General features: G+C 43.0%; 1 protein-coding gene, 1 long non-coding RNA gene and 1 pseudogene across 4 annotated transcripts in view; 2 read left to right on the top strand and 1 right to left on the bottom strand.

Annotated features, from left to right (window-relative positions):
- Nucleotides 1-1,662, top strand: part of RBL1 (RB transcriptional corepressor like 1) — a 76,544-nt gene extending 74,882 nt beyond the window's left edge. For all 3 annotated transcript variants that reach the window (XM_045084180.1, XM_045084179.1, XM_045084181.1), the window contains one exon: nucleotides 84-1,662. In XM_045084180.1, coding sequence (XP_044940115.1) covers nucleotides 84-254 — 171 coding nt within the window. In that variant the 3' untranslated portion in view covers nucleotides 255-1,662. The remainder of the gene's footprint in view (nucleotides 1-83) is intronic.
- Nucleotides 1,663-2,155: 493 nt separating this feature from the next.
- Nucleotides 2,156-3,187, top strand: LOC123393141 (annotated as a pseudogene).
- A 12,824-nt stretch (nucleotides 3,188-16,011) lies between these two features.
- LOC123393127 lies at nucleotides 16,012-23,649 on the bottom strand. The gene is made up of 3 exons (XR_006607865.1): nucleotides 23,462-23,649; nucleotides 22,954-23,142; nucleotides 16,012-16,335 (listed from the first exon to the last, which is right to left on the bottom strand). It is a non-coding gene; the product is annotated as an uncharacterized LOC123393127 (long non-coding RNA).
- Between the last annotated feature and the right edge of the window lie 38 nt (nucleotides 23,650-23,687).

Raw genomic sequence — 23,687 nt, 5'->3', positions numbered from 1 at the left:
GAGAAAACAGTTAGCTTATTAGTCCCTTGCTGTTATTTCCTCTTTTTTCCCCCTTTTACTCACACATGTCCTCTATTTTGCAGAGTTTGAAAGATATCAACAATATGATCAGGCAGGGTGAACAGAGAACCAAGAAGCGAGCAATAGCCATCGATGGTGATGCAGAATCACCTGCCAAACGCCTCTGTCAAGAAAATGATGATGTTTTGCTTAAACGACTACAGGATGTTGTCAGTGAGAGAGCAAATCATTAATGCCCTTTCTATTTCTATGATAAAAGCACTTTCAGGTGGCAGAGTGTTAAGAGCTCTATCCTTCAAAACTTTCAGCCCTGTAGATGGAAAGTATCGAGTTACACAAAAAATTGCACCAAAATTATGTGCTTTTTTTTTTTTAACATTTATCCAAAATATAGTTAACAGTATATTTTGAGTTGGACTGGAAAGCAATATTTCAAGTGCCTTTTAAACATTTTAGTAGTTAAATAATTTTTTTAAATGTCTATTCCTTGGTTTAGTTTTTAAGATGAAATCAGGAGTTAACTCATAATTTTTTAGCTCATTTTTTAAAATAAATGTCTCCTCCTTCTGTGCTTTGTAATATGAAGGTAAATAATCTGTTTTTAATAAGGATGCTTTGAGATATCTCTGTTCTAAATTTAATATTGAGTAGAGGGGCACCTGGCTGGTAGAACATGAGACTCTTGATCTCAGGGTCATGAGTTTGAGCCCCATGTTGGGCATAGAGATTACTTAAAAAATTAAATATATATATACATATATATATGTATATATATATATATATATATATTTAATTTTTTAAGATATATATATATATATATATGTATATATATATATATAGAGAGAGAGTAGGGTTTGGTTCCCAAAGCACCTGGGCTAAGGGATGATGCACTAGTCCGCCTCTGACCCACTTTGGCAACTCCACATCCAGGTGCCACTGCCATTCTGGATTGTCTAGCTCCCTTCTCATGCCCTTTCCCTCTTTGAGCATAAGCAGATTTGTACCTGAGCCCATGCATTACAATGCTTCTTGCCTTCTAACCCTAAGCCCTCTTAGTTGATGTCACAGCCTAATAAAAGGGGTACTTGGGTGCAGCTCTCCAAAGAATCAGCTGTTCAATATTAACTTTTTCTAATGTGTTTCCAGAATCTGGAAGGACATGGATAAACCATTCTTAATTAATTTTGAGAAAGTTATGAAATGTATGTTTTTTAAACTGCAAACCTTATTTTTTTAAATACAAAATGTTTAACTTAACTTATATCTAACCCTCACTAATTCAAGTTAGTCTAAGATTTGGCTGTAAATTTGTAATTGCTATTGTCAGGAATTTTATTTTTAAACTTTAAGAAAAGTGATTTTGGTAATACATTACTTTTCTGAAAATTACATCCTCATTTTTTGTGTAGTATCTACACATGTTATAAGCCAAATAACATCAAATTTGTCTAAAGTCCTTGTATATATTTTTATGTAGCTGTAACTATTATGTCATTTTCATCCTCCTTATTAATGTGGAAAATATACATGAGCATTGTACATTGACTATGTAAGAAGTTCTGGATATGTTTTTATCAATTTTTAAGACAATATCCGTGTACATAAAATAGCTAATAAAATGGAGTTTTTGAGATATTGAAAGACACTGTATTTGTGTTTTTTTTTTCATGACTAGAAGCAATTCTGCAGCCATCTACAACCTATACCTTCTTAAATACCTGCTTTATGTCTTTTAAATACCTTAGTGTAACTTCAGAGTTAATGTGGTAGTTTCCAGGAGCTAGGAAGAGACTGGGGAGTGGCTGCTTGAATACGGGGTATTTTTTTGAGGAGATGAAAACATTTTAGAACTTGATCTAGAAGGTGGTTGTATAGTGTGAATTTACTAAATGACACTTTAAATTTTGTTTTTTAAAGATTTTATTTATTTATTGGACAAAGAGAGATCACAAGTAGGCAGAGAGGCAGGTGGGGCCCGGGGTGGGGAGGGGGGTTGGGGAGAGCAGGCTCTTCACTGGGCAGAGAGCCTGATGCAAGGGGCTCAATCCCAGGACCCTGAGATCATGACCTGAGCTGAAGGCAGAGGGTTAACCCACTGAGCCACCCAGGCACCCCACTAAGTGACACTTTAAAATGATTATTTTAAAAAGTAAAATGAGGGGGCTGGCCCTGCTTAGGATTTTCAGGAAACATGGAATCGGTGGCAACAGTTGGAGTTTAAGCACTTTTGTGATAGTCTCTGGATCCCTGTGAGAGGAAAGGGAAGGATGTCACTGGAATCATCTTCCTCTTTGATCCCACTATACTTCCTTTCTCCCTTTCCCTCAGTACCAGAGAGTATTACTAACTCTTCCCGTCCCCAATGTCTTACATCACTTCCCAGGAGATGAAGTGTATTCTGCACTGGTTTGCCAGTTGGTTAGGTCCCCGGCATGAAGGTTTCCTATAGGACATGGTAGCTAAGGCAGTGCCAGGAAAATTACAGCCACTGCTGGAAGGGCTGGAGCAGCTTAATGTGTTTGGAGCAAGCCGACTACCTCATATCTTTGAGTGCCAGGTACATCTTTGGGATCAGTGGTTTCGAGGCTGGGCTGGGCAGGAGCGTAACGAATTAGTCAGGCAGCTGGTGGTCAGACTTATGGCAGTTTTACCAGGCAGTGGCTGCTATAACTGGTAAAGATTGATGGGCATTAAAATCAAAGAAGATAATCACAGCTGATGGAGCCCCAACTTGACTGTGAGAACTTCAGATGTGTCACTTAAGAGTTCTAGTATTATCTATATATTATCCTGATCGGCTGACCGGACTTGTTGATGAGTACAGGCTTGATTATATCTTTGGGGATGGGGAGGGGCTAAGGGAGAGAGAGAATCTTAAGCAGGCTCCATGCCCAGTACCAGGTCCAAAGCGGGACTCGATCTCACAACCCTGAGATCATGACCTGAGCCAACATCAAGAGTTGGACGCTTGGCTGACTGAGCCACGCAGGCGTCCCAAGCCTTGGTTATTTCCAACGTTAACGGCCTATCAACTAGACTGCTTACATAAACTTTTTCCATCTAAGTAAAACCAGATCAGCAGTCAATCCCTCAAGAATTTCATGGCTTCTGGGCTTCCTGGGTGGCTCAGTGGGTTAAGCCTCTGCCTTCAGCTCAGGTCATGATCTCAGGGTCCTGGGATCGAGTCCCGCATCGGGCTCTCTGCTCAGCAGGGAGCCTGCTTCCTCTTCCCTCCCTCCCTCTCTCTGCTTGACTCTCTGCCTACTTGTGATCTCTCTCTGTCAAATAAATAAAATCTTAATAAAAAAAAAAAGAATTTCATGGCTTGTTTTACAAGTATAACCAGAAGGAACATACATATTAGAATTCAAGTGTATTGCTGACCCATGGGCTATAAAGTAAAGCCTTCCTAGAAACAGGAGAGAAGGACAATAAAAGGTCATGTTTTTGTAGTTTAACTGGATTCACATGGCTGGCTTCACTGCCCTTACCAGAGTCTGGCATAATTATGTGACATCCTAACTTAGCTTTCCTAGTCATGATTTTACAAAATTACAAAATAATCAGGAGAGTAGTTAGTTATACCTTCCATACTGATGTTTGTTTGAATCCAAATAGCAATGGGTTTTCCTAAAGCGTATGTGATATTCTTGGAGCTGGTAACAGATTCCTATTCTGTAAGTTTGCTCTGTGATATGAAAATAAGTGACACTCTGTAGTTTGAAGGGTTTATTTCTTGTATCAAAAAAATGAGTCGTCAAAAAAATTAGAATGAGGGGCGCCTGGGTGGCTCAGTGGGTTAAAGCCTCTGCCTTCGGCTCAGGTCATGATCTCAGGGTCCTGGGATCGAGCCCCACATCGGGCGCTCTGCTCAGCAGGGAGACTGCTTCCCTCTCTGTCTCTCTGCCTGCCTCTCTACCTACTTGTGATCTCTGTCAAATAAATAAAGTCTTTAAAAAAAAATTAGAATGATTATTTTTATGTGTGATGAATTTCACCTCAATTCAAAAAATGCCTTCGACACATAAAGAAACAGGACGACTTGAAGTCCTTGGAATGAAATTGTGAAGCAAATTATACTGAATTAAGGAAAGCACTCTTAGGAGTCCAAACATTTCTCCAGATGAGACTCACAGCTTAAAGTTCTTTCCTAATTAAGAATATTTTTTCAAAGATGTTTTATTTATTTATTTGTCAGAGAGAGACAGCAAGAGAAGGAACACAAAGAGGTGGCATGGGAGAGGAAGAAGCAGGCCTCTTGCTGAGCAGGGAGACCAATGCGGGGCTCGATCCCAGGACCTGGGACCATGACCCAAGCCGAAGGCAGATGCTCAGTGACTAAGCCGCCCAGGCGCCCCTCCTAATTAAGATTTTTATGTGTTTACATTAAATCATTTTTTTTAAGAAGATAATATTCCTGGGGCGCCTGGGTAGCTCAATGGATTAAAGCCTCTGCCTTCGGCTCAGGTCATGATCACAGGGTCCCGGGATCGAGCCCCGCATCGAGCTCTCTACTCAGCAGCGAGCCTGCTTCCTCCTCTCTCCCTCTCTGCCTGCCTCTTTGCCTACTTCTGATCTCTGTCAAATCAATAAAAATCTTTAAAAAAAAAGAAGAAGATAATATTCCTGGATGGCTCGGTCATTTTAGCGTCTGTCTTCTGCTCAGATCATGATCCCAGAGTTGAGGCCCATGTTGGGCTCCCTGCTCAGCAGCAGAGCCCACTTCTCCCTCTCCTTCTGCCCTTCACTCACTCTGTTTCTCAAATAAATAAAAATTTTTTTAAAAAATAATATTCCTGGGGCGCCTCGGTGGCTCGGTGGGTTAAAGCCTCTGCCTTCGGCTTGGGTCATGATCCCAGGGTCCTGGGATCGAGCCCGCATCGGACTCTCTGCTCAGCAGGGAACCTGCTTCCCTTCCTCTCTCTCTGCCTGCCTCTCTGCCTAATTGTGATTTCTGTCTTTCAAATAAATAAATAAAATCTTAAAATAATAATAATATTCCTGCTTGTTTTTATTTTCTTTTTTCCTCTTCTTTTATAGTACTTTTGCTAAGTGAAAAACATTAGCAGCTACCTGCTATATTCCTGGCCCTTAACTGGGTGCAAGGGATATAAAAATAAACCAACCATAGTTCCTGTGCTCGAGATATTGTAACCCATTACTACAGTTGTTCCTTGAAAGTACCAGGGATCTCCACACACACATGCCTCACAGCCCACTGTTTAAGATCCATGTATAATTTTTTACCCCCTTTCAAATATTTAATTACTAATAGCATACTTTTGACTGGAAGCCTTACCAATATCCTAAACAGTTAATTAACACTTACTTTGTATGCTGTATGTATTATACACTGTATTCTTACAATTAAAAATATGTTTTGGGGCGCCTGGGTGGCTCAGTGGATTAAAGCCTCTGCCTTCAGCTCGGGTCATGATCCCAGGGTCCTGGGATCGAGCCCTGCATCGGGCTCTCTGCTTCACAGGGAGCCTGCTTCTCCATCTCTCTCTTCCTGTCTCTCTGCCTACTTGGGATCTCTGTCTGTCAAATAAATAAATAAATAAATCTTCAAAAAAAAAATATATATATATATGTTTTAAATGTTAAGAAAATGATAAGGAAAATACATTTATAGTACTATACTATTATCAGGAAGAATCTGCAAGTTAAGTGGAATCACACAGTTCAAAACCATGTTGTTCAAGAGTCAACTGTAGAACAAGTATAGTAATAGACCTCTACACAAAGAGGGATGGTGTTGGGACACCAGGGTGGTTCAGTTGGTTGGTTGTGTCTTTTTTTTTTAAGACTTTATTTATTTGACAGAGATCATAAGTAGGCAGAGAGGCAGGCAGAGAGAGAGAGAGAGGAGGAAGCAGGCTCCCTGCCGAGCAGAGAGCCCGACACGGGGCTCGGTCCCAAGACCCTGAGATCATGACCCAAGCTGAAGGCAGAGGCTTAACCCACTGAGCCACCCAGGTGCCCCTGGTTGAGTGTGTCTTATTCTTGGTTTCCGTTGAGGTCATGATCTCTGGGTTGTGAGATCCAGCCTCACCTCAGGCTCCACAATTAGCGAGGAGTCTGCTTGAGATTCTCCCTCCCTCCTGGTTCTTCCTCTCTCTCTCTCAAATAAATAAATCTTCCAAGAAGGATAGTATTAACATACAGAAGGGTATGATTTACTCTGCCTGGGCAAGTGTGTCAGGGAAATCTAAAATCACTCTAAAGGGGAAGCTAAGTGATAATTTAGTCCTTAGGGATGCATAACTGTTTGCCATTCAGAGAGCACAACCTGTAGAAAGTCCCAGAGGCATGAAAGTTCCACAGATCTGGGAATTGCATGTATTTAGTGAGGCTGGATTATAATGTACATATGCAAAAATACCATGCAATGTAGGGCTAGGGGAACCGGCAGGGGCCTTTCATAGTAGGGTTTTTTTTTTTTTTAAAGATTTTTTTTTTTTGACAGAGAGAAATCACAAGTAGATGGAAAGGCAGGCAGAGAGAGAGAGAGGAGGAAGCAGGCTCCCTGCCAAGCAGAGAGCCCGATGTGAGACTCGATCCCAGGACCCTGAGATCATGACCTGAGCCCAAGGCAGCGGCTTAACCCAGAGCCACCCAGGCGCCCCATAGTAGGGTTTTTTAATGTAGGTTAAGGAATTCAGGCCTTGATCATTCCCAGTAGGTCTCAACATTGGCTATAACTGAGGAGCTTCGAAAAACTCCAGTGGATGTGTCCCTCCCCTAGAGATGTTAATGGATTTGGGAAACATCAGGGTTTCTAAATACACCCTAGGTAAGCACCTAAGGTTGAGAATCACTACTATAGATGACTGCAAGTCGCTAAGGAAGTTTTGGTGTTTTGGGTTTTTTTTTTTTTTTTTTTTTAAGATTTTATTTAACACATGGGGCGCCTGGGTGGCTCAGTGGGTTAAGCCGCTGCCTTCGGCTCAGGTCATGATCTCGGGGTCCTGGGATCGAGTCCCGCATCGGGCTCTCTGCTCAGCAGGGAGCCTGCTTCCCTCTCTCTCTCTGCCTGCCTGCCTCTCCATCTACTTGTGATTTCTCTCTGTCAAATAAATAAATAAAATAAAATCTTTAAAAAAAAAAAAAAAAGATTTTATTTAACACAGAGAAAGACTGGGAATTTGAGAGAGGGAATACAAGGAGGGTGTGGCAGAGGGGGAAGCAGGCTTCCCACTGAGCAGGAAGCCCAGTGCAGGGGTCCAGCCCAGGACCCTGGGATCATAACCTGAGCCAAAGGCAGACACTTGATGACTGAGCCACCCAGGTGCCCCCTAAGAGGTTTTATATATTTATTTTTTTTATATTTTAGGTTCTGTTTCCTTTTTTATTAATAATTTTGTCCTTTTTTTATTTTTTAAAACATTTTATTCATTTATTTGACAGAGGGGAAGAGATCACAAGTAGGCAGAGCAGCAGGCAGAGAGAGGTGGAAACGGGCTCCCTGCTGTGATGCGGGACTTGATCCCAGGACCCTGAGATCATGACCTGGACCAAAGGCAGAGGCTTAACCCACTGAGCCACCGAGTCGAGTCCGCCCTCCCCGCCCCACAAGAGGTTTTAATTTTAGGTGGATAACGGCAAAATCTGATGTTTATTTTAGAAGAACAATTCCCAAGCTTGCCCAAGGGATAAGGATTACCTGAGACACATGTTAACAGTACAGATTCCTAGGTCCCAGGCTTGACCGTGGAAAAATAATCTCCAGGGGAAGGACCTGGGAATTTTGTTTTGTTAACCTCTGTTCCAAGTAATATTTACCCTCAAGCTAGTTAGAGACCTGGTAGTGCTTCTCAAATTTAATGAACAGAGGAATCACCAGGGACTGTTAATCCTGTTAAAACTCCGGATTCTAATTCAGTAGATCTGAGGTTGGGCCTAATCTGCTTTTTTTTTTTTTTTTTTTTTTTTTTTTTTTTTTTTTTTTTTTTTTAAAGATTTTATTTATTTATTTGACAGAGAGAAATCACATGTAGATGGAGAGGCAGGCAGAGAGAGAGAGAGGGAAGCAGGCTCTCCGCTGAGCAGAGAGCCCGATGCGGGACTCGATCCCAGGACCCTGAGATCATGACCTGAGCCGAAGGCAGCGGCTTAACCCACTGAGCCACCCAGGCGCCCCTAATCTGCTTTTCTAACAAGCTCCCTTAACATCAATGCTGCTAGCTTTGAATAGCAAGGTTTAGAAATCTGGAAGCTGTGCCAAGGATGGATTAGAGGATGGGTAGACTGATATGAGAAACAAATTAGGTTTGTAGTTTTTTGTTTTGTTTCGTTTTAATTCATTTGACAGAGAGAACAGAAGAACACAGGCAGGGGGAGAGCAGGAGAGGCAGAAGCAGGCCCCTCACTGAGCAGAGAGTCTGATGCAGGGCTCAATCCCAGGACCCTGGGATCAGGACCTGAGCCAAAGGCAGATGCTTAACCAACTAAGCCACCCCCTTGTCCCAGGTTAGTAGTTCTTAACTTGGAGTAATTTTGTCCCCTTAAGGAACATTTGGCAATGACTGGAGGCATTGTTGTTTGTATTTTTGGTCATCACAATTCCTAGGGCCAGGCATGCTAGCTGGTATCTGCTACCTGGTTTCTAGTGAGTAGAAGCCAGGGATACTACTAACCATCCTGCAATGCATAGGGCAGCTCCCATAACAAAGAATTATCCAGCCCAACATGTCACTAGTGCCAATCCCTTAATTAAGTAAACACATGGTGGGCACCTGGGTGGCTCAGTCAGGTAAGCCTTCAGCTCAGTTAATGATGTCCGGGTCCTGAGATTAAGCCCCACATCAGGCTCCCTCCTCAGTGGGGAAGTCTGCTTCTCCCTCTCCCTTTGCTGCTCCCCTGCTTGTGCTCTCATTTGCATGCTCTTTCTTTCAAATAAATAAATCTTTTTTTTTTTTAAGATTTTATTTATTCACTTGATACAGAGAGATACAGAGAGCATGAGCAAGAGGAGAGGCAGAGGGAGAGATAGAAGCAGATTCCATGCTGAGCCAGGAGCCTAATGTCGGGCTGGATCCCAGGACTTGGAAATCATGACCTGAGCTGAAGGCAGGCGTTTAACTATCTGAGTCACCCAGGTGCCCAATAAATAAAATCTTAAAAAAAAAAAAAAAAGAAAGAAAGAAAAAAGTGAACACCTGGTCCAGAAGAGATGTATGCTTTAAATACTGATAGTGGGGATAGAAGAGGAACAACATAACTGGGCATGTATGGGGTCCCAGTCAAGAATGACTTTCCGGGGGCACCTGGGTGGCTCAGTGGGTTAAAGCCTCTGCCTTCGGCTCAGGTCATGATCTCAGGGTCCTGGGATCAAGTCCTGCATCGGGCTGTCTGCTCACTGGGGAGCCTGCTTCCCCCTCTCTCTCTGCCTGCTTCTCTGCCTACTTGTGATCTCTCTCTGTCAAAAAATAAATAAATTAAATCTTAAAAAATAATTTAAAAAAGAATGACTTTCCAGAAAGGATTAATGATAATAGATTCCAGGTGGGGTAACTAATACACATGTGAGGTTATTTGGCATCAGTGACAAACCCTTAATAGGTTAAGAAAAGAAAATGTTCTGGAGGTCTCGGATCCTATATCTAGGCAGTAGTTTCATTAAATTGCCCAGTGGTAAGAATCACTGTTGAGGATTTATTAACTATACAGATCGGAAGTGTGGTGCAGTTTGGTGAAGCATCCCAGGCTGTTCATTTTTTTTTTTAAGATTTTATTTATTTATTTTTATTTGACAGAAATCACAAGTAGGCAGAGAGGCAAGTGGAGAGAGAGAGGAGGAAGCAGGCTTCCCATTGAGCAGAGAGCCTGATGCGGGGCTTGATCCCAGGACCCTGGTATCATGACCTGAGCCGAAGGCAGAGGCTTTAACCCACTGAGCCACCCAGGTGCCCCCCGCCCCCAAGCTGTTCTTAACCAGGCAAGTTCAAAACCAGCAGAAGAGGATAAAGGCCAAGAGTATGGAGCTCCGGGTTCAAATAACCTCCCTGACACTGCACCACCGAACCCAACTGAACTGCACTGTTGACTGACTTCGTCATCATTTCAGGACATAATTACAGAAAATGACATTGATTGTACAGAAATTAGAAGATACATAAACAAAACAAAACAAAAAAGACAAAAAACCTATAGTCCCTACTCAGAGATCATCTTTTTAAATATTTTATTTGAGAGACAGAGACCGAGCACAAGGGGTGGAGGTAGGGAAGGGCCAGGGAGGACAAAAGCGGACTCCACGCACCAGTTCGCCTGACACAGGGCTCGATCTCAGGACCCTGGGAATATGACCTGGGCTGAAGGCAGTGAGAGGTCACCTTTTTAAAGATTTTTATTTTTAAGTAACCTCTACACCCAACATGGGGCTTGAACTCACAACCCTGAGATCAACAGTCACGTATTCCCCCAACTGAGCCAGCCAGCAACTGTTGATCTTGGGGTTGTGAGTTTGTACCTCAAGTCAGGTGTAGAGATTACTTAAAAATCTCTTTTAAAAAATTTTTGTTAGTTATTTTTCACAAGAAGGAAAGGTGTAAGTCTTAAATTGTATATGCTATAATGAAATTTTTTCCAGCTTTACTGAGGTGTAATTTACATAGAGTAAGATGTACCCATTTTCAGTATACAGTTTTATGAACTTCATTAATTGTATGTAATTGTATAACTACCCCTACAATCCATATATAGAACATTTCCACCACTTCAAAACGTTTCCTTATGCCCTCTGATCTTCCCTGCCCTCCCCACATCCTGCCCACCACACACTCCAATCAGTCAACTGCTAATCTTTTTGTCACGAGAGTTTTGCCTTTTCTTTTTCCTTTTTTTTTTTTAAGATTTTATTTATTTATTTGACAGACAGAGATCACAAGTAGGCAGAGAGGCAGGCAGAAGGGGCGGTGGGGGGGGGGGGGGGGGGTGGGGAAGCAGGTGCTCTGCTGAGCAGAGCCCGATGTGGGGCTCCATCCCAGGACCCTGGGATCATGACCTGAGCCCAAGGCAAATGCTTTTAACCCACTGAGCCACCCAGGTGCCCTAGGGTTTTGCCTTTTCTAGAATTTCATATAAAATATATGTATACACAGTACGTAACTTTTTGTATTTGAGTTCTGTCATTTAGTATAATGTTTCTGAGATTCATTCATGTTGGATGTGTAAAGAATTTGTTTCTGTGCTGAGCAATTTTCCATACTGTGGATTGTTTCAAAAAAAAAAAAATTAAAAAAGTAGAAGGAAGGAGAAGGACAGAAAAAGAAAACACAGATCCAAAATGGTATTACTTAGACTAACTTCCCAAACCAGTGCTTAATTCATACATAATCTTACTGCAGTTTCAACCTCCCCTAGAAATGTATTTTAACTGAATGGGACCTCAGAACTACTTAGAGCTTGTAGCCTGTATGTTCCCACATGGTTTGCATTCAGCTTTTAACACTTCACCCTTTTTCACTTTTCCCATCCATACCAGTCTCCTCGCCCTTTCCCATATCCAGACATGATCCTGTCTCAAAGCTTTTGTAGCTGCTGTTCTCTTTGGCTGGAATGCTTTTTCCCCAGACACCTGCATGGCTGACTCCTTCATCTCCTTCAAGTCTCTGCCTAAATGGCACTTTCTCGGGGTGCCTGGGTGGCTCAGTGGGTTAAGGCCTCTGCCTTCAGCTCGGATCATAATCCCGGGGTCCTGGGATCGAGCCCCGCATCGGGCTCTCTGCTCGTTGGGGAGCCTGCTTCCTCCTCTTCTCTCTCTGCCTACCTCTCTGCCTACTTGTGATCTCTGTCAAATAAATAAATAAAAATCTTTTAAAAACAAACAAATAAATAAATAAATGGCACTTTCTCAAAGTGCTACCCTATCCCAGAACTGTGACTCTGCCCTCTCCACTCCCACTGTTGTGCAACTGATCTTCAAGATTTTTTCATCTTGCAAAACTGAAACTCTCCACCCAGTAGATGACTTTCCTTTTATCCTTCCCTCCTGTTCCTGGCCATCACCATTCTAATTTCTATGAGTTACACTACACTAGACCCTTCATATAAGTGGAATCATAAAGTATTCGTCTTTTTGTGACTGGATTATTTCACCCGACACAATGTCCTCAAGTTCATCCATGTTGCATGTCTAAATTCCCTTTTCTTTTCTTTTTTTTTTTAAAGAAGCATTGGTCAATCAGTTTATTCTTTCTTTCTTTCTTTTTTTAAAGATTTATTTATTTGACACAAGTAGGCAGAGAGAGAGGGGAAGGGAAGCAGGCTCCCTGCTGAGCAGAGAGCCCGATGTGAGACTCGATCCCAGGACCCTGAGATCATGACCCGAGCCGAAGGCAGCGGCCCAACCCACTGAGCCACCCAGGTGCCCCTATTCTTTATTTTTTAAGATTTTATTTATCTGAGAGAGAGAACATGAGCTGGGGGAGGGGCAAAAGGAGAGTGACAGGCAGAATCCCTGCTGAGCAGGGGGCCTGATGTGATGTGGGGGCTCCATGCGGGGCTGGATCCCAGGGCCCTGAGATCATGACCAGAGCCAAAGTCAGACACTTAACCAAATGAGCCACCCAGGCTTCCCCGAATTTCCTTCTCTTTTTAAGGCTGAATAACACTCCATTTTATGTGTATACATTTTTTTCATCCATTCATCTGTCCTTGGACTGAAGCCCAATTTTTAATCTGAAGATGTAGCCTGTCTTTCCACACTAGTCTTGTGTGACTCAGATTTATTTAAGCATCCCCCATATTCTGGGAAGTCCCTCGTGTTGAGTTTCGTTTTCGTCCTGAAGTTTCGTTTTCCTTCTGAAATTTCGTTTTCTTCCTTTGCCGTGGGAAGCATCATCACAGATCCTCCCCCCCCATCCCCCACAGAAAGAACTCAGCCTGTTGGAAAATTTCCAGGCAACAAAAGTGGTGGGGGTGGAGGGGGGTATTAATGTGCTCCAATGCCACTCTTCTCCTCTTAATCAATCCTCTTCTAAACCTTCTGTCCCACTTGCCTCCAGCAAACCCCAGATGCGTTACCTTTACTGTGCCTTCCCTGAACTTCCCACCTCAGAAGACAGAACACGAGCCGGCTTCCACCAACACCCTGAAATTTCAGTGCCCCCTTAACTACTTGCCCAAGGAAAAGGGTCTTTTCCCCCCAAGGAACCCTGCTTTCCTCCCAGGAATCTGGTGCCAGTTCCACACCCCGCCTCCTCCAGACACTCACACCATACCCAGAGAGCTCTAGGTTAAGGAAAGTCACTTTCCTGCCATCAGTTTACTTCTTTCTTTCTTTCTTTCTTTCTTTCTTTCAAGTTCCTGCAATCAGTTCACCTTTTCTTTCTTTCTTCCTTTCTTTTTTTTTTTTTTTTTAAGATTATTTATTTATTTATTTATTTGACAGAGAGAGATTACAAGTAGGCAGAGAGGCAGGCAGAGAGAGGAGGAAGGAGGCTCCCTGCTGAGCAGAGAGCCCAATGCGGGACTCGATCCCAGGACCCTGACAGACAGAGATCACAAGTAGGCAGAGAGAGAGGGGGAAGCAGGCTCCCCGCTGAGCAGAGAGTCCAACATGGGGCTCCATCCGATGATCCTGAGATCATGACCTGAGCCGAAGGCAGTGGCTTAACCCACTGAGCCACCCAGGCGCCCTCTTTTTTTTTTTTTTTTTTTAAGTAGGCTCTGTGCCCCGAAGCCCTGGGCTTGAACTCATTACCTGAGATTAAGAATCACCCACTCTAGCGATGAGCCAGCCCAGTGCCCCTCCTGCAGCCACTTCAAATAGAAGTGGTATTTCTCTTTCCTAGGGATAGAGGTTTTTCTTGGGCCTGTGAAAAATGAGTAAGAGCATCTTAAACCCTATGTTTAGTGGTCTACTTGAACGCACAATATAGGTAAATTCAGTTTATTATGCAAATGTAACTCCAAAGACAAATCCTTCAATCTCAGGTTACAGGTTTAAGCTCTACCTTCATAGAAATTCTGAGACTCTTTTCCTTGTTAATAACAGTGGTTAACAAGTCCCAAGCATATGAATGCCTTCAGACATTCTCTTTGAGATAAGGGTCAGGTTTTTAAATGAGAAGGACCACAAGGTAAACAAAGTATTTCACTTGGGGAGGAAATGTAAAAAAAATGATGAAAGCCTCTCTTAACACTTGAATCATCAGGTGTTTTTTTGTTAATAAAGACAGTGCACTTCAGCAAGGGGAAAGAGACAAGTACATGTGACTTTATTTTGCATGATATCCAATAGCACAGGACCCAAGAAGCCTGGACCCAAAGATTGGCAACCACAAAAGTCAAACTGTCCAACCTTAGATCATCAGCTCAGGAGTAGAGTCACCTAGAACATGTTGGCCATGTGTAGGCCAAGACTGCCCAAACAAAATAGCGCAGACTGAGTGGCATTTTTAAATAACAGAAATTTAGTTTCTCTTCCGGAGGCCAGAAGTCCACGATCAAGGTGCTACCACAATTGATTTCTGGTAAGACCTCCCTTCCTGGCCTCCAGACAGCCACATTCTTGCTGTGCGCTCACGTGGCCCTTCTGTTGTGTGTGCACGGGGAAGGAGATGTTACCAAAGGGAAGTGCATCCGTGCTCCTGATGCACAGTAAGCCAATGTCTGACAAAGCAGTTTTTATAGAAGCTGCTTTTAGACAACAGGCTTGAGCAATGGAATGTAGAAAGGGCTCAGAGACACCCCCTGGCTGATTCTAGACAGGCCCACCAGATGACCCAACTCACAATATCCATAGGCCCTAACTAACCAATGGGCACAGTTACCAAAAAAGGGAAAATTTCTTAGGTTGCCATACCTCCTCACCTTCCCCCTTTAAAAACAGTCCCCACTGACTGCATCATTGCAGACAGCCTCTCTGCTGTCCTGTCCTCCGCTCCCTTGCCCTATAATCAGTAAACTTCTGTCTCTTTTGTTCTGTCTTGGGCAAATCCTTTCACTTTCTAGGCTTCCATCCAATCATCGCCCGAAATTGAAGGCTCCCATACGATGGAGAGAGACACTCAGGGTTTTGAAGCAAAGAAAGCTTTATTATCAGAAAAAACAGTCCAACGAGAAGGCAGAGGGCTCTTCCCAAAGCTGCCTTGCTTTGCTGAGCGTAGGAAGAGTTTGTGCATGGGGAAGGAGGTAAATACATGAAAGCAACAAGACGAGGAAATGGAAGGGACTCCATTTTAAAAAAGGTTTCCTTTCTGCTGTTTCTCTGCTAAGGACCATTTCCTCATGCTCTGTATTTTGCATCTGAGTAAACCAGATGTCCAAACTTAGGCCAAACCAAACCAAAGAAGCTATGTTCCCACTCCAAGGTAAGACAAGAGAGTTAATCATTCTTAAGTTTCCTCCTAGGCCCCCAAACACCTACTAACATCTAAGAACTTGATTCCAGTCATGTTCCAGGACACTGGTATCAAACAAACCTCCATCAACACTGCCTCAGTCCCCCTACCTTTGGTTATTTACGGAGTAACACCTATTGTTCACCAGATACTCACCTTCAATCCGAATCCACCTTGGATTTCCAAAGCAAAATGTACTCTGGACCCGTTTCCAATATAAATCTCTACCCCCAAGAAACAGTGTGGCTCACTTTCCCAGGTCTCCCTGAACTCCATCTGCTATACTCTTATTGCTTATACCACTCCATAAACTCTGTGCTCACTTCCTCCTGGCTTGCATTTTAAAATTTTTTTTTAATTTTTATTAACATATAATGTATTATTTGCCCCAAGGGGTACAGGTTTGTGAATTGTCAGGCTTACACATTTCACAGCACTCACCATATCACATACCCTTTCCAGTGTCCATAACCCAACCCTCCTGGCTTGCATTTGATTTCTTTTTTTTTTTTTTTTTTTAATTTTTTTAAAGTTTTCATTTATTTATTTGACAGAGAGAGATCACAAGTAGGCAGAGAGGCAGGCAGAGAGAGAGGAGGAGGCAGGCTCCCCGCTGAGCAGAGAGCCTGATGCGGGACTCGATCCCAGAACCCTGAGACCATGACCTGAGCCGAAGGCAGTGGCCTAACCCACTGAGCCACCCAGGTGCCCTGCATTTGATTTCTATCCCATGCAAAGCCAAGGACCCTCTTGGCTGGTCCTGCAGGGCCCCTCTGGGTCCTTAGACCCAGCCTGCCAACATCAGGACGGTGATGCATTTCTTGAAATCTCAGAGCAGGGAAGCCTTGAAACGTCTGAATGGGCGCATTCTTCTGGACAGTAAAATGCCATCCAGGAGTTGGTACAATCAGATTATGTCAGATGATTTCAAAACAAATGTCATTATCTGGTTATCATCAGGTTTCTATAACCAAAGTGAGAACAGGGAGTAGGGAGTGAAAAACGCAAAGTTAATGATTTACTATCCATCAGGCTGAGAGGAACATAAAACACAATTAAGTAGAGGAACATAACAACAACAAAAAGCCCAGAATGTGCAGCTAAATTAATGGTATAACTAATATAACTTTAACCTTGCTTTATGCTTTCAAAAGAGGTCCAGGAATCAAGCATCCAGCCTCAGAGATCTCTGGTGCCACTTCCTATAAGGACATCAGTTCTGTTAGATTAGGCTCCTACCTATATGACTGCATTTAGCCTTAATTACCTCCTTAAAAAGGCCAGGGGTACCTGGCTGTCTCAGTCAGTAGAGCATGCAACTTTCTTCTTCTTTAAGATTTAATTAAATTTCATTCATTCATTCATTCATTCATTCATTGGAGAGAGAGCACAAGCAGGGGAGTGGCAGGTAGAGGGAGAAGCAGGCTCCCCACTGAACAAGGAGCCTGATGTGGGAATTGATCCCAGAACCCTGGGATCATGACCCGAGCTGAAAGCAGATGCTTAATGACCAAACCACCCAGGCATCCTAAGCATGTCTTGATCTTGGGGTTCTGAGTTCAAGCCCCTGTTGAGAGGAGAGCCTAAAATAAATAAATGATAGATAAATGCATGGATAGATAGATACATACATACATACATACATAGAGCAAGCCCTGTCACACTGGGGACTGGAGATTCTGGGGGGGGGGGGGACACAATTCAGTCCATAACAATATGGGCCCACTCAATGAGTGAAAAGAACTTTCTCAGAGGCAAAGATCTTTGTGAATTCGGCTAACAGACAGTGGTATTCACTAAGGATAGTATGACATGAGTGATGAGGAATCAGACTAAACTAGTCTAGATACCAATGTCACAACAAGGAAAAAAATCAGCCCTCTCAGATGGTAAAGTTATGAAGTATTATCAGGGATGCTTTCAGCCACAAATGAGGGAAAATCCAAAGTTTCAAAGCATACACACACAAAAGAGAAAATCCATCTCACACTGGCCTAAAAACTAAGGAAGTTTATTGGCTCATGAATTTGGAAGTACGAAGAGAGAATGAACTCTTGAGTTACTCAGTCAAATGGCAAATATTTTCATCAAAGATCCAAGGTCTAGGGGGCCTGGCTGGCTCAGTCGGTGAAACGTACAACTCTTGATCTCAGGGTTGTGGGTTTGAGTCCCGGGCTGGATGTGGAGATTACTTTAAAAAAAAAAATTTTTTTTTTCTGGGGTGCCTGGGTGGCTCAGTGGGTTAAACCTCTGCCTTTGGCTCAGGTCATGATCAGGTTATGATCTCAGGGTCCTGGGATGGAGCCCTGCTTTGGGCTCTCTGCTCAGCAGGGACCCTGCTTCCCTCTCCCCCTCTGCCTGCCTCTCTGCCTACTTGTGATCTCTCTTGTCAAATAAATAAAATCTTTTTAAAAAAATCTGTTTTTTAAAAGATTCTATTTGTTTATTTATTTGACAGAGACACACAAACACAGTGAGAAAGGGAACACAAACAGGGAGAGTGGGAGAGGACCCTGGGATCATGACCTGAGCTGAAGGCAGATGCTTACCGACTAAGCCACCCAGGCACCCCTTTAAAAAATATCTTCAAGGCGCCTGAGTGGCTCAGTGGGTTAAAGCCTCTGCCTTAGGCTCAGGTTATGATCCCAGAATCCTGGGATCAGCCGGGCATCAGGCTCTCTGCTCAGCGGGGAGCCTGCTTCCCTTTCTCTCTCTCTGCCTGCCTCTCTGCCTACTTGTGATCTCTATCTGTCAAATAAATAAATAAAATCTTAAAAAAAAAAATCTTCAAAAAATAAAAAAATAAATCTTCAAAAAGTAAAAAATAAATAAATAAAAGGATCCATGAGATGAGTGGGGTGCCTGGCTGGCTCAGTCAATACAACATGTGACTCCTGATTCTTGGAGTGATGAGTTTGAGCCCCACAGTGCACACAGAGTTTATTTAAAAAAAAAAAAAAAAAAAGTATCCATGAGTTCTTTTTACCTAGTGGTACCCTGTCCCTAAAGTCTGGCCACTCCCTTATGTTTTTGAGCATCCCAACCCCCAAATACATGGTCACATCACCCCAAACATTGAGCCAGTTACAGGAAGTCACAATAAGCTAAATTCTAGGTTGGGATGGCCTGACCCTGTCTATGCCTAAAAGCAGCAGAACTTGTATCCAGCTCAAGTTGCAGAAAAGAACAATTTTTTTTTAAAGATATATTTACTTATTTGGAATAAGTTGCAGAATGAGAGGTAGAGTCAAGCAAACAGCTGAGTGGGGAGCCCAACACGAAGCTTGATCTCATAACCCTGAGAATCAGACCTAAGCCAAAACCAAGAGTCAGCTGCTGAACTGACAGTACCACCCAGGTACCCCAAGAATAATGGTTCTTCTGACAGAACTAGTTGAAATCCCAAGCCCTTAATACATGTGTGTGACACTGGGCAAGTCATTTCACCTTTCTGAGCTTTAGTTCCTTCCATGTTAAATGAGTGTAACAACACCTTGGGTCTTTTTTGTTCAGAACCAATTCTCTTCTTCTTGTACAGGACCTTGCCTTCTCACACAAGAGGTAACATGTGACCCGAATGGGTCAATTATCTTTTTTTTTTTTTTTTTTTTTTTTTGAGAGAGAGTGAGAGAGAACTAGAAAGGGAGCACAAGCAGAGGGGAGGGACAGAGAGAGGGGCAGACTCCCGCTAAGCAGGGAGCCTGATGTGGGGCTCAATCCCAGGACCCCAAGACCAGGACCCAAGCCGAAAGCAGATGCCCAACTGACTGAGCCACCCAGATGTTCCTTTCTTTTTTAAAAAAAATTTTTGGGGGGGGTGTCAATTATCTTAAAACACAGCAGTTGGTCCAGGAATGAACATGATCCATGCTTTTGAAGTTATTTTGTTGGAGCTAGAGGAACAGAAGCTTTCTTTCATTTCATCTCCTCCAAGTCTCTGCTAAAATAGCACTTTCCCAAAAGGCGTATTATGACTACCTTATTCAAAATTGTGACTCTGTCCTTCTCCACTCCTCTTAAATTTTTTTCCATATCACTAACTTCTAATATGTTTGCTACTTTAAAAAATATATATTTATTTATTTGAGAGAAAGTGAGAGAGGACATGAAGTGGGGAGAGGGCAGAAGGAGAGGGAGAAGATACTTTTCACCGAGCAGGGAGCCCCATGTGGGGACCAATCCCAGGAACCTGAGATCATGACCTGAACTGAAGGCAGATGCTTAACTGAGTCATCCAGGAGCCCCTGTTTACTACTGACTGAGCCACACAGATGCCCCCCAAAAGATATAGTTCTTGAATGAATGGATGAATGTATTTATAACCAAATAAGTCTAACTAGTATAATAGGTATGGACTGAGGTTATTATAAGGAGTAGAAAATATGGATATAAAGTAAAGCACATGTAGGATGTCTGAGTCATAATAGGTACTCAAATATGGTAACTATTGTCATTCTGCGAGGCCTCTTTTTTCAAAGATTCCGAGACCTGGAAATGAGTTTCTTCTTTCATGAAACAAAAAGGCTTATGGGGATGCCTGGGTGGCTCAGTTGGTTAAGTATCTGCCTTCATCTCAGGTCATGATCCTGGGGTCCCTGGATAAGCCCCGCTTCGGGCTCCTTACTTGGTGGGGAGCCTGCTTCTCCCTCCAGCTTGTGCTCTGTCTCTGTTTCTCTCTGACAAATAGATAAATAAAATCTTTTGTTTGTTTGTTTGTTTTCTTGTTGTTTTAAAGATTTTATTTATTTGAAAGAGATCACAAGTAGGCAGAGAGGCAGGCAGAGAGCGAGAGGAGAAAGCCGACTTCCCTCGGAGCAGAGAGCCGGATGCAGGGCTTGATCCCAGGACCTTGGGATCATAACCTGAGCCGAAGGCAGAAGCTTTAACCTACTGAGCCACTCAGGTGCCCCTAGATAAATAAAATCTTAAAAAAAAAAAAAATTTTATGGAGCACCTACCAGGAAGTGACCTTTACATATATACACATTTTGCTTTCCACATTTTCCTTCCTGAGCATTATTTTTATCAGATGAGAAAATCAATTATTATTTTTTTAATGAATTTTGGCTTGGCAGCACCTGGCAGGCTTAGTTGGTGGATTGTGCGACTCTTGATCTCAGTGTTGTGAGCTCAAGGCCCATGTCAGGTGTAGACCCTACTTAAAAATAAAAAATGAATTTTAGCTTGGCTTTGGGATTTGTGGCAAGTGTTTAAAAAAAAAAAAAAAGAATGTCTTAAGGAGGCTAAGTTCAGCGAAGGGTGAAGAGGAAATGAAACAGAGAGTGACAGCTGGCATTGAGAACCAGCAGCACTGGTTGAAGAGGAAGCTGTGGAGAGATACAAAACCACATGATTAATGCTGACAGAAATAAAATTCCCCTAGCTCAGCTAGGTGGGTGGAAGGTAGCTATGTAAGGGCAGGGAGAAATCCTTGGGGATATTTAAGGTCATGAAGCAATGGGCCTTCAATTAATGGACATTACAGATTTTTCAAGTGTGAACTATGACAAGTTTGGCATCATAGGAGAGGTTGACCTGTCATTTCCTTCAAGGTGACCAGAGCACCAGAGGGCCTGTTAACTATTCTCTTGTTGTAAAAAAGCGAGATAGAATAAGATCACTGGGGCTGTGAGTGGGCTTCACTGCCCTGGCAAACTGGAAAGCACTGAAGTTTTGGAGTCAGCTGCAAATCTCCATTCTGTCACTTACTACTAGCCATGTGACCTTGAGCAAGTAACCAACAACCTTGCTCAAGATCTAGGGCTCCTAGAAAAGAAGGGGTAAGGAGATAAGTAATAAACATGGCATTAAATGACACTCCTGAACAAACACAAACAGAAAATTAAAGTTCTCAAAAGTAACTGCTTTGAACAAATCCAGTCGATTAAATGTAAAACCCTGCTTATATCACTTTCTACTGCCAAGGAAACCTTGCAGTCAGGGGAGATTTTCCCATAAGTCTAAAAAAATACAAGTTTTCAAGCCAGCCATTTCCAAGTTGAAATAGGCTTTCATTCATGGGCTATTCATTGTCTCTTTTACCCCTTTGTTTGGGTTTCATGAGTCTTGGCAACTCTGTTCATTTCTCAAATTATTCTGGCACTTAAGGGCATTTTTGCTGAGTCTGGCCCTTCTGTGCAGATGGAGGGCAAGTTCCAGGCTTCATCACTTACTAGCTGTGTGACCATGAGCAAATCATTACTCATTTCTCTCTCTGTAGCTCAGTTCCTTACACCCTAGGATTGTTATGATACATACATTAATTAATATTTGTAAAGCCCAGGTGCCTGGGTGGTTCAGTGGGTTAAAGTCTCTGCCTTTGGCTCACGTCATGATCCCAGGGTCCTGCGCCCCCCCCCAATGGGGCTCTCTGCTCAGCAGGGAGTCTGCTCCACCCCCCATCGCGCCCACCTGCCTCTCTGCCTACTTGTGATCTCTGTCAAATAAATAAAATCTTTTAAAAAAATTTGTAAAACCCTTAGAACAATGTCTGGCATCAGAGTAAAGATCTAAGTGTATGCTAAGAATATTTTATGGGATGACCAGCTGGCTCAGTCAGTAGAATATGCACTTGATCTCAGGGTTTTTTTTTTTTTTTTTTTTTTAAGATTTATTTATTTATTTATTTTGACAGAGAGAGATCACAAGTAGGCAGAGAGGCAGGCAGAGAGAGAGAGAGGAGGAAACAGGCTCCCTGCTGAGCAGAGAGCCCGATGCGGGACTTGATCCCAGGACCCTGAGATCATGACCTGAGCCGAAGGCAGCGGCTTAACCCACTGAGCCACCCAGGCGCCCGATCTCAGGGTTTTGAGTTCAAGCCCCACACTGGCTGTAGAGATTGCTTAAAAAAAAAAAAAAAAAAAAAGATATTTTGCTCTCTACCAGACCACTAGTTCACACTGCTTAATGATAATTTGTTTCATTCATCCTTTTTTAAAAATTACGTTTTATTTTGCCTTTTTAAGTTATCTCTATACCCAGAGTGAGGCTCAAACTCATGACCCCTGGGATCAAGTGTCAAATGCTCTACTAACTGAGCCAGCTAAGTGCTTATTCATCCCTTATCTCCTACATGGGTCTATGGCTGGGTTGATGGTGTGGTGTATTGGCTTTAGTGATGGGAATAGTGGTCCTATTACCAGTTAATTGCACACACTAAGATTTATAGGGAAGTTTGGTCATGCCCCTGAGTGATTAAGGTGATGGGGACATGCCTCTCATTTTTACAGGCTGTTACCACCAGGTGGTAAAAATCCTTGAAGATAAGTTTTAAGTAATGTTGAAAAAGAAACAGGCCCAAAATAAAGTCACCTGTGCTAAGACCCATATTAGCAAACCAAGACTTAATATCTAGCCTAATTGCAGTTTCAACCTTTCCCAGGACTGTGAACTCTAGTCAGTCTGGAATTTCCTGGCCAACACTGGTGAGGCAGCAGCCTGGTAGACTCCTGCCTTTCCCCCAAAGTTGGGTGACTTTGCCTAAAATCATCCTTTCTTTTGCTGTGACTTCCTTGTCTTACCCCCTTTCTGCCTTTAAAAATCTTTCATTTTGTACAGCTCCTCGAAGCTCCTTTCTCCTTACCAGATGGGCTGCTGCCCTATTCGTGGATCATTGAATAAAGCCAGTTAGATCTTCAAATCTACTCAGGTGAATTTTGTTTAACAGTAATCAGATTGGCCACTTCCTTTCCTCTGGACGGGTAGTTGGAATAGGGAGAGGAGTTGAGGATTCTTTTGGAGAGAAGTCTAAAGTCTGCTTCTGTGTGGAATCCTTTAGATAAGAATTTACGGATATGTGTAAGACTGATGAATCACAGACCTGCCCCCCCCCCAATAATATACATTACTTAAAAAAAAAAAAAAAAGTTTATGGATCGGAAGCCCCGGGCCCTCTAACTGCCCAGAAATACTGTACCTGTGCAGTGCAATAAGACTACCTTCATATCAGATTTGAAATCATTCCATGGTCTTCCAGATCAGCTTCTTGCCCACTTTTCTCTAATTGAGAAGATGGCCAGCCTGATGGCCTTTTGGGTTTCTTTAAGTTTGGGGCATCTGAAACATGGCAAGGGTATACCTGTGATACTCACTTGGAGGAAGGCACCCTCAATTCACCAGAAGAGCCCCTGCTCCGGACTGTGAGAGGATTTCCACGGGTCTTAGGTACAGTCTTTCCTCATTTCGTCCTCACTAGCACGACCTCGGCTCTGCTTCTAGTCTCTCTCCCTTTCTGTAAACTCCTGGACCTGTAGAGGACCATTGGGCTGTCATTGCGCCTGCGCACGAGGGCCGGGTGGCTGAAGTGGCTGGGCTGCC

The sequence above is a fragment of the Mustela putorius genome, unplaced genomic scaffold (genome assembly GCF_011764305.1).
Source record: "Mustela putorius furo isolate JIRA1106 unplaced genomic scaffold, ASM1176430v1.1 tig00000743_pilon_pilon_pilon, whole genome shotgun sequence".
Classification (NCBI taxonomy): domain Eukaryota; kingdom Metazoa; phylum Chordata; class Mammalia; order Carnivora; family Mustelidae; genus Mustela; species Mustela putorius.
The sequence above is the reverse complement of the archived record's forward strand: the minus strand, read 5'-3'. Positions and strand labels throughout refer to the sequence as shown.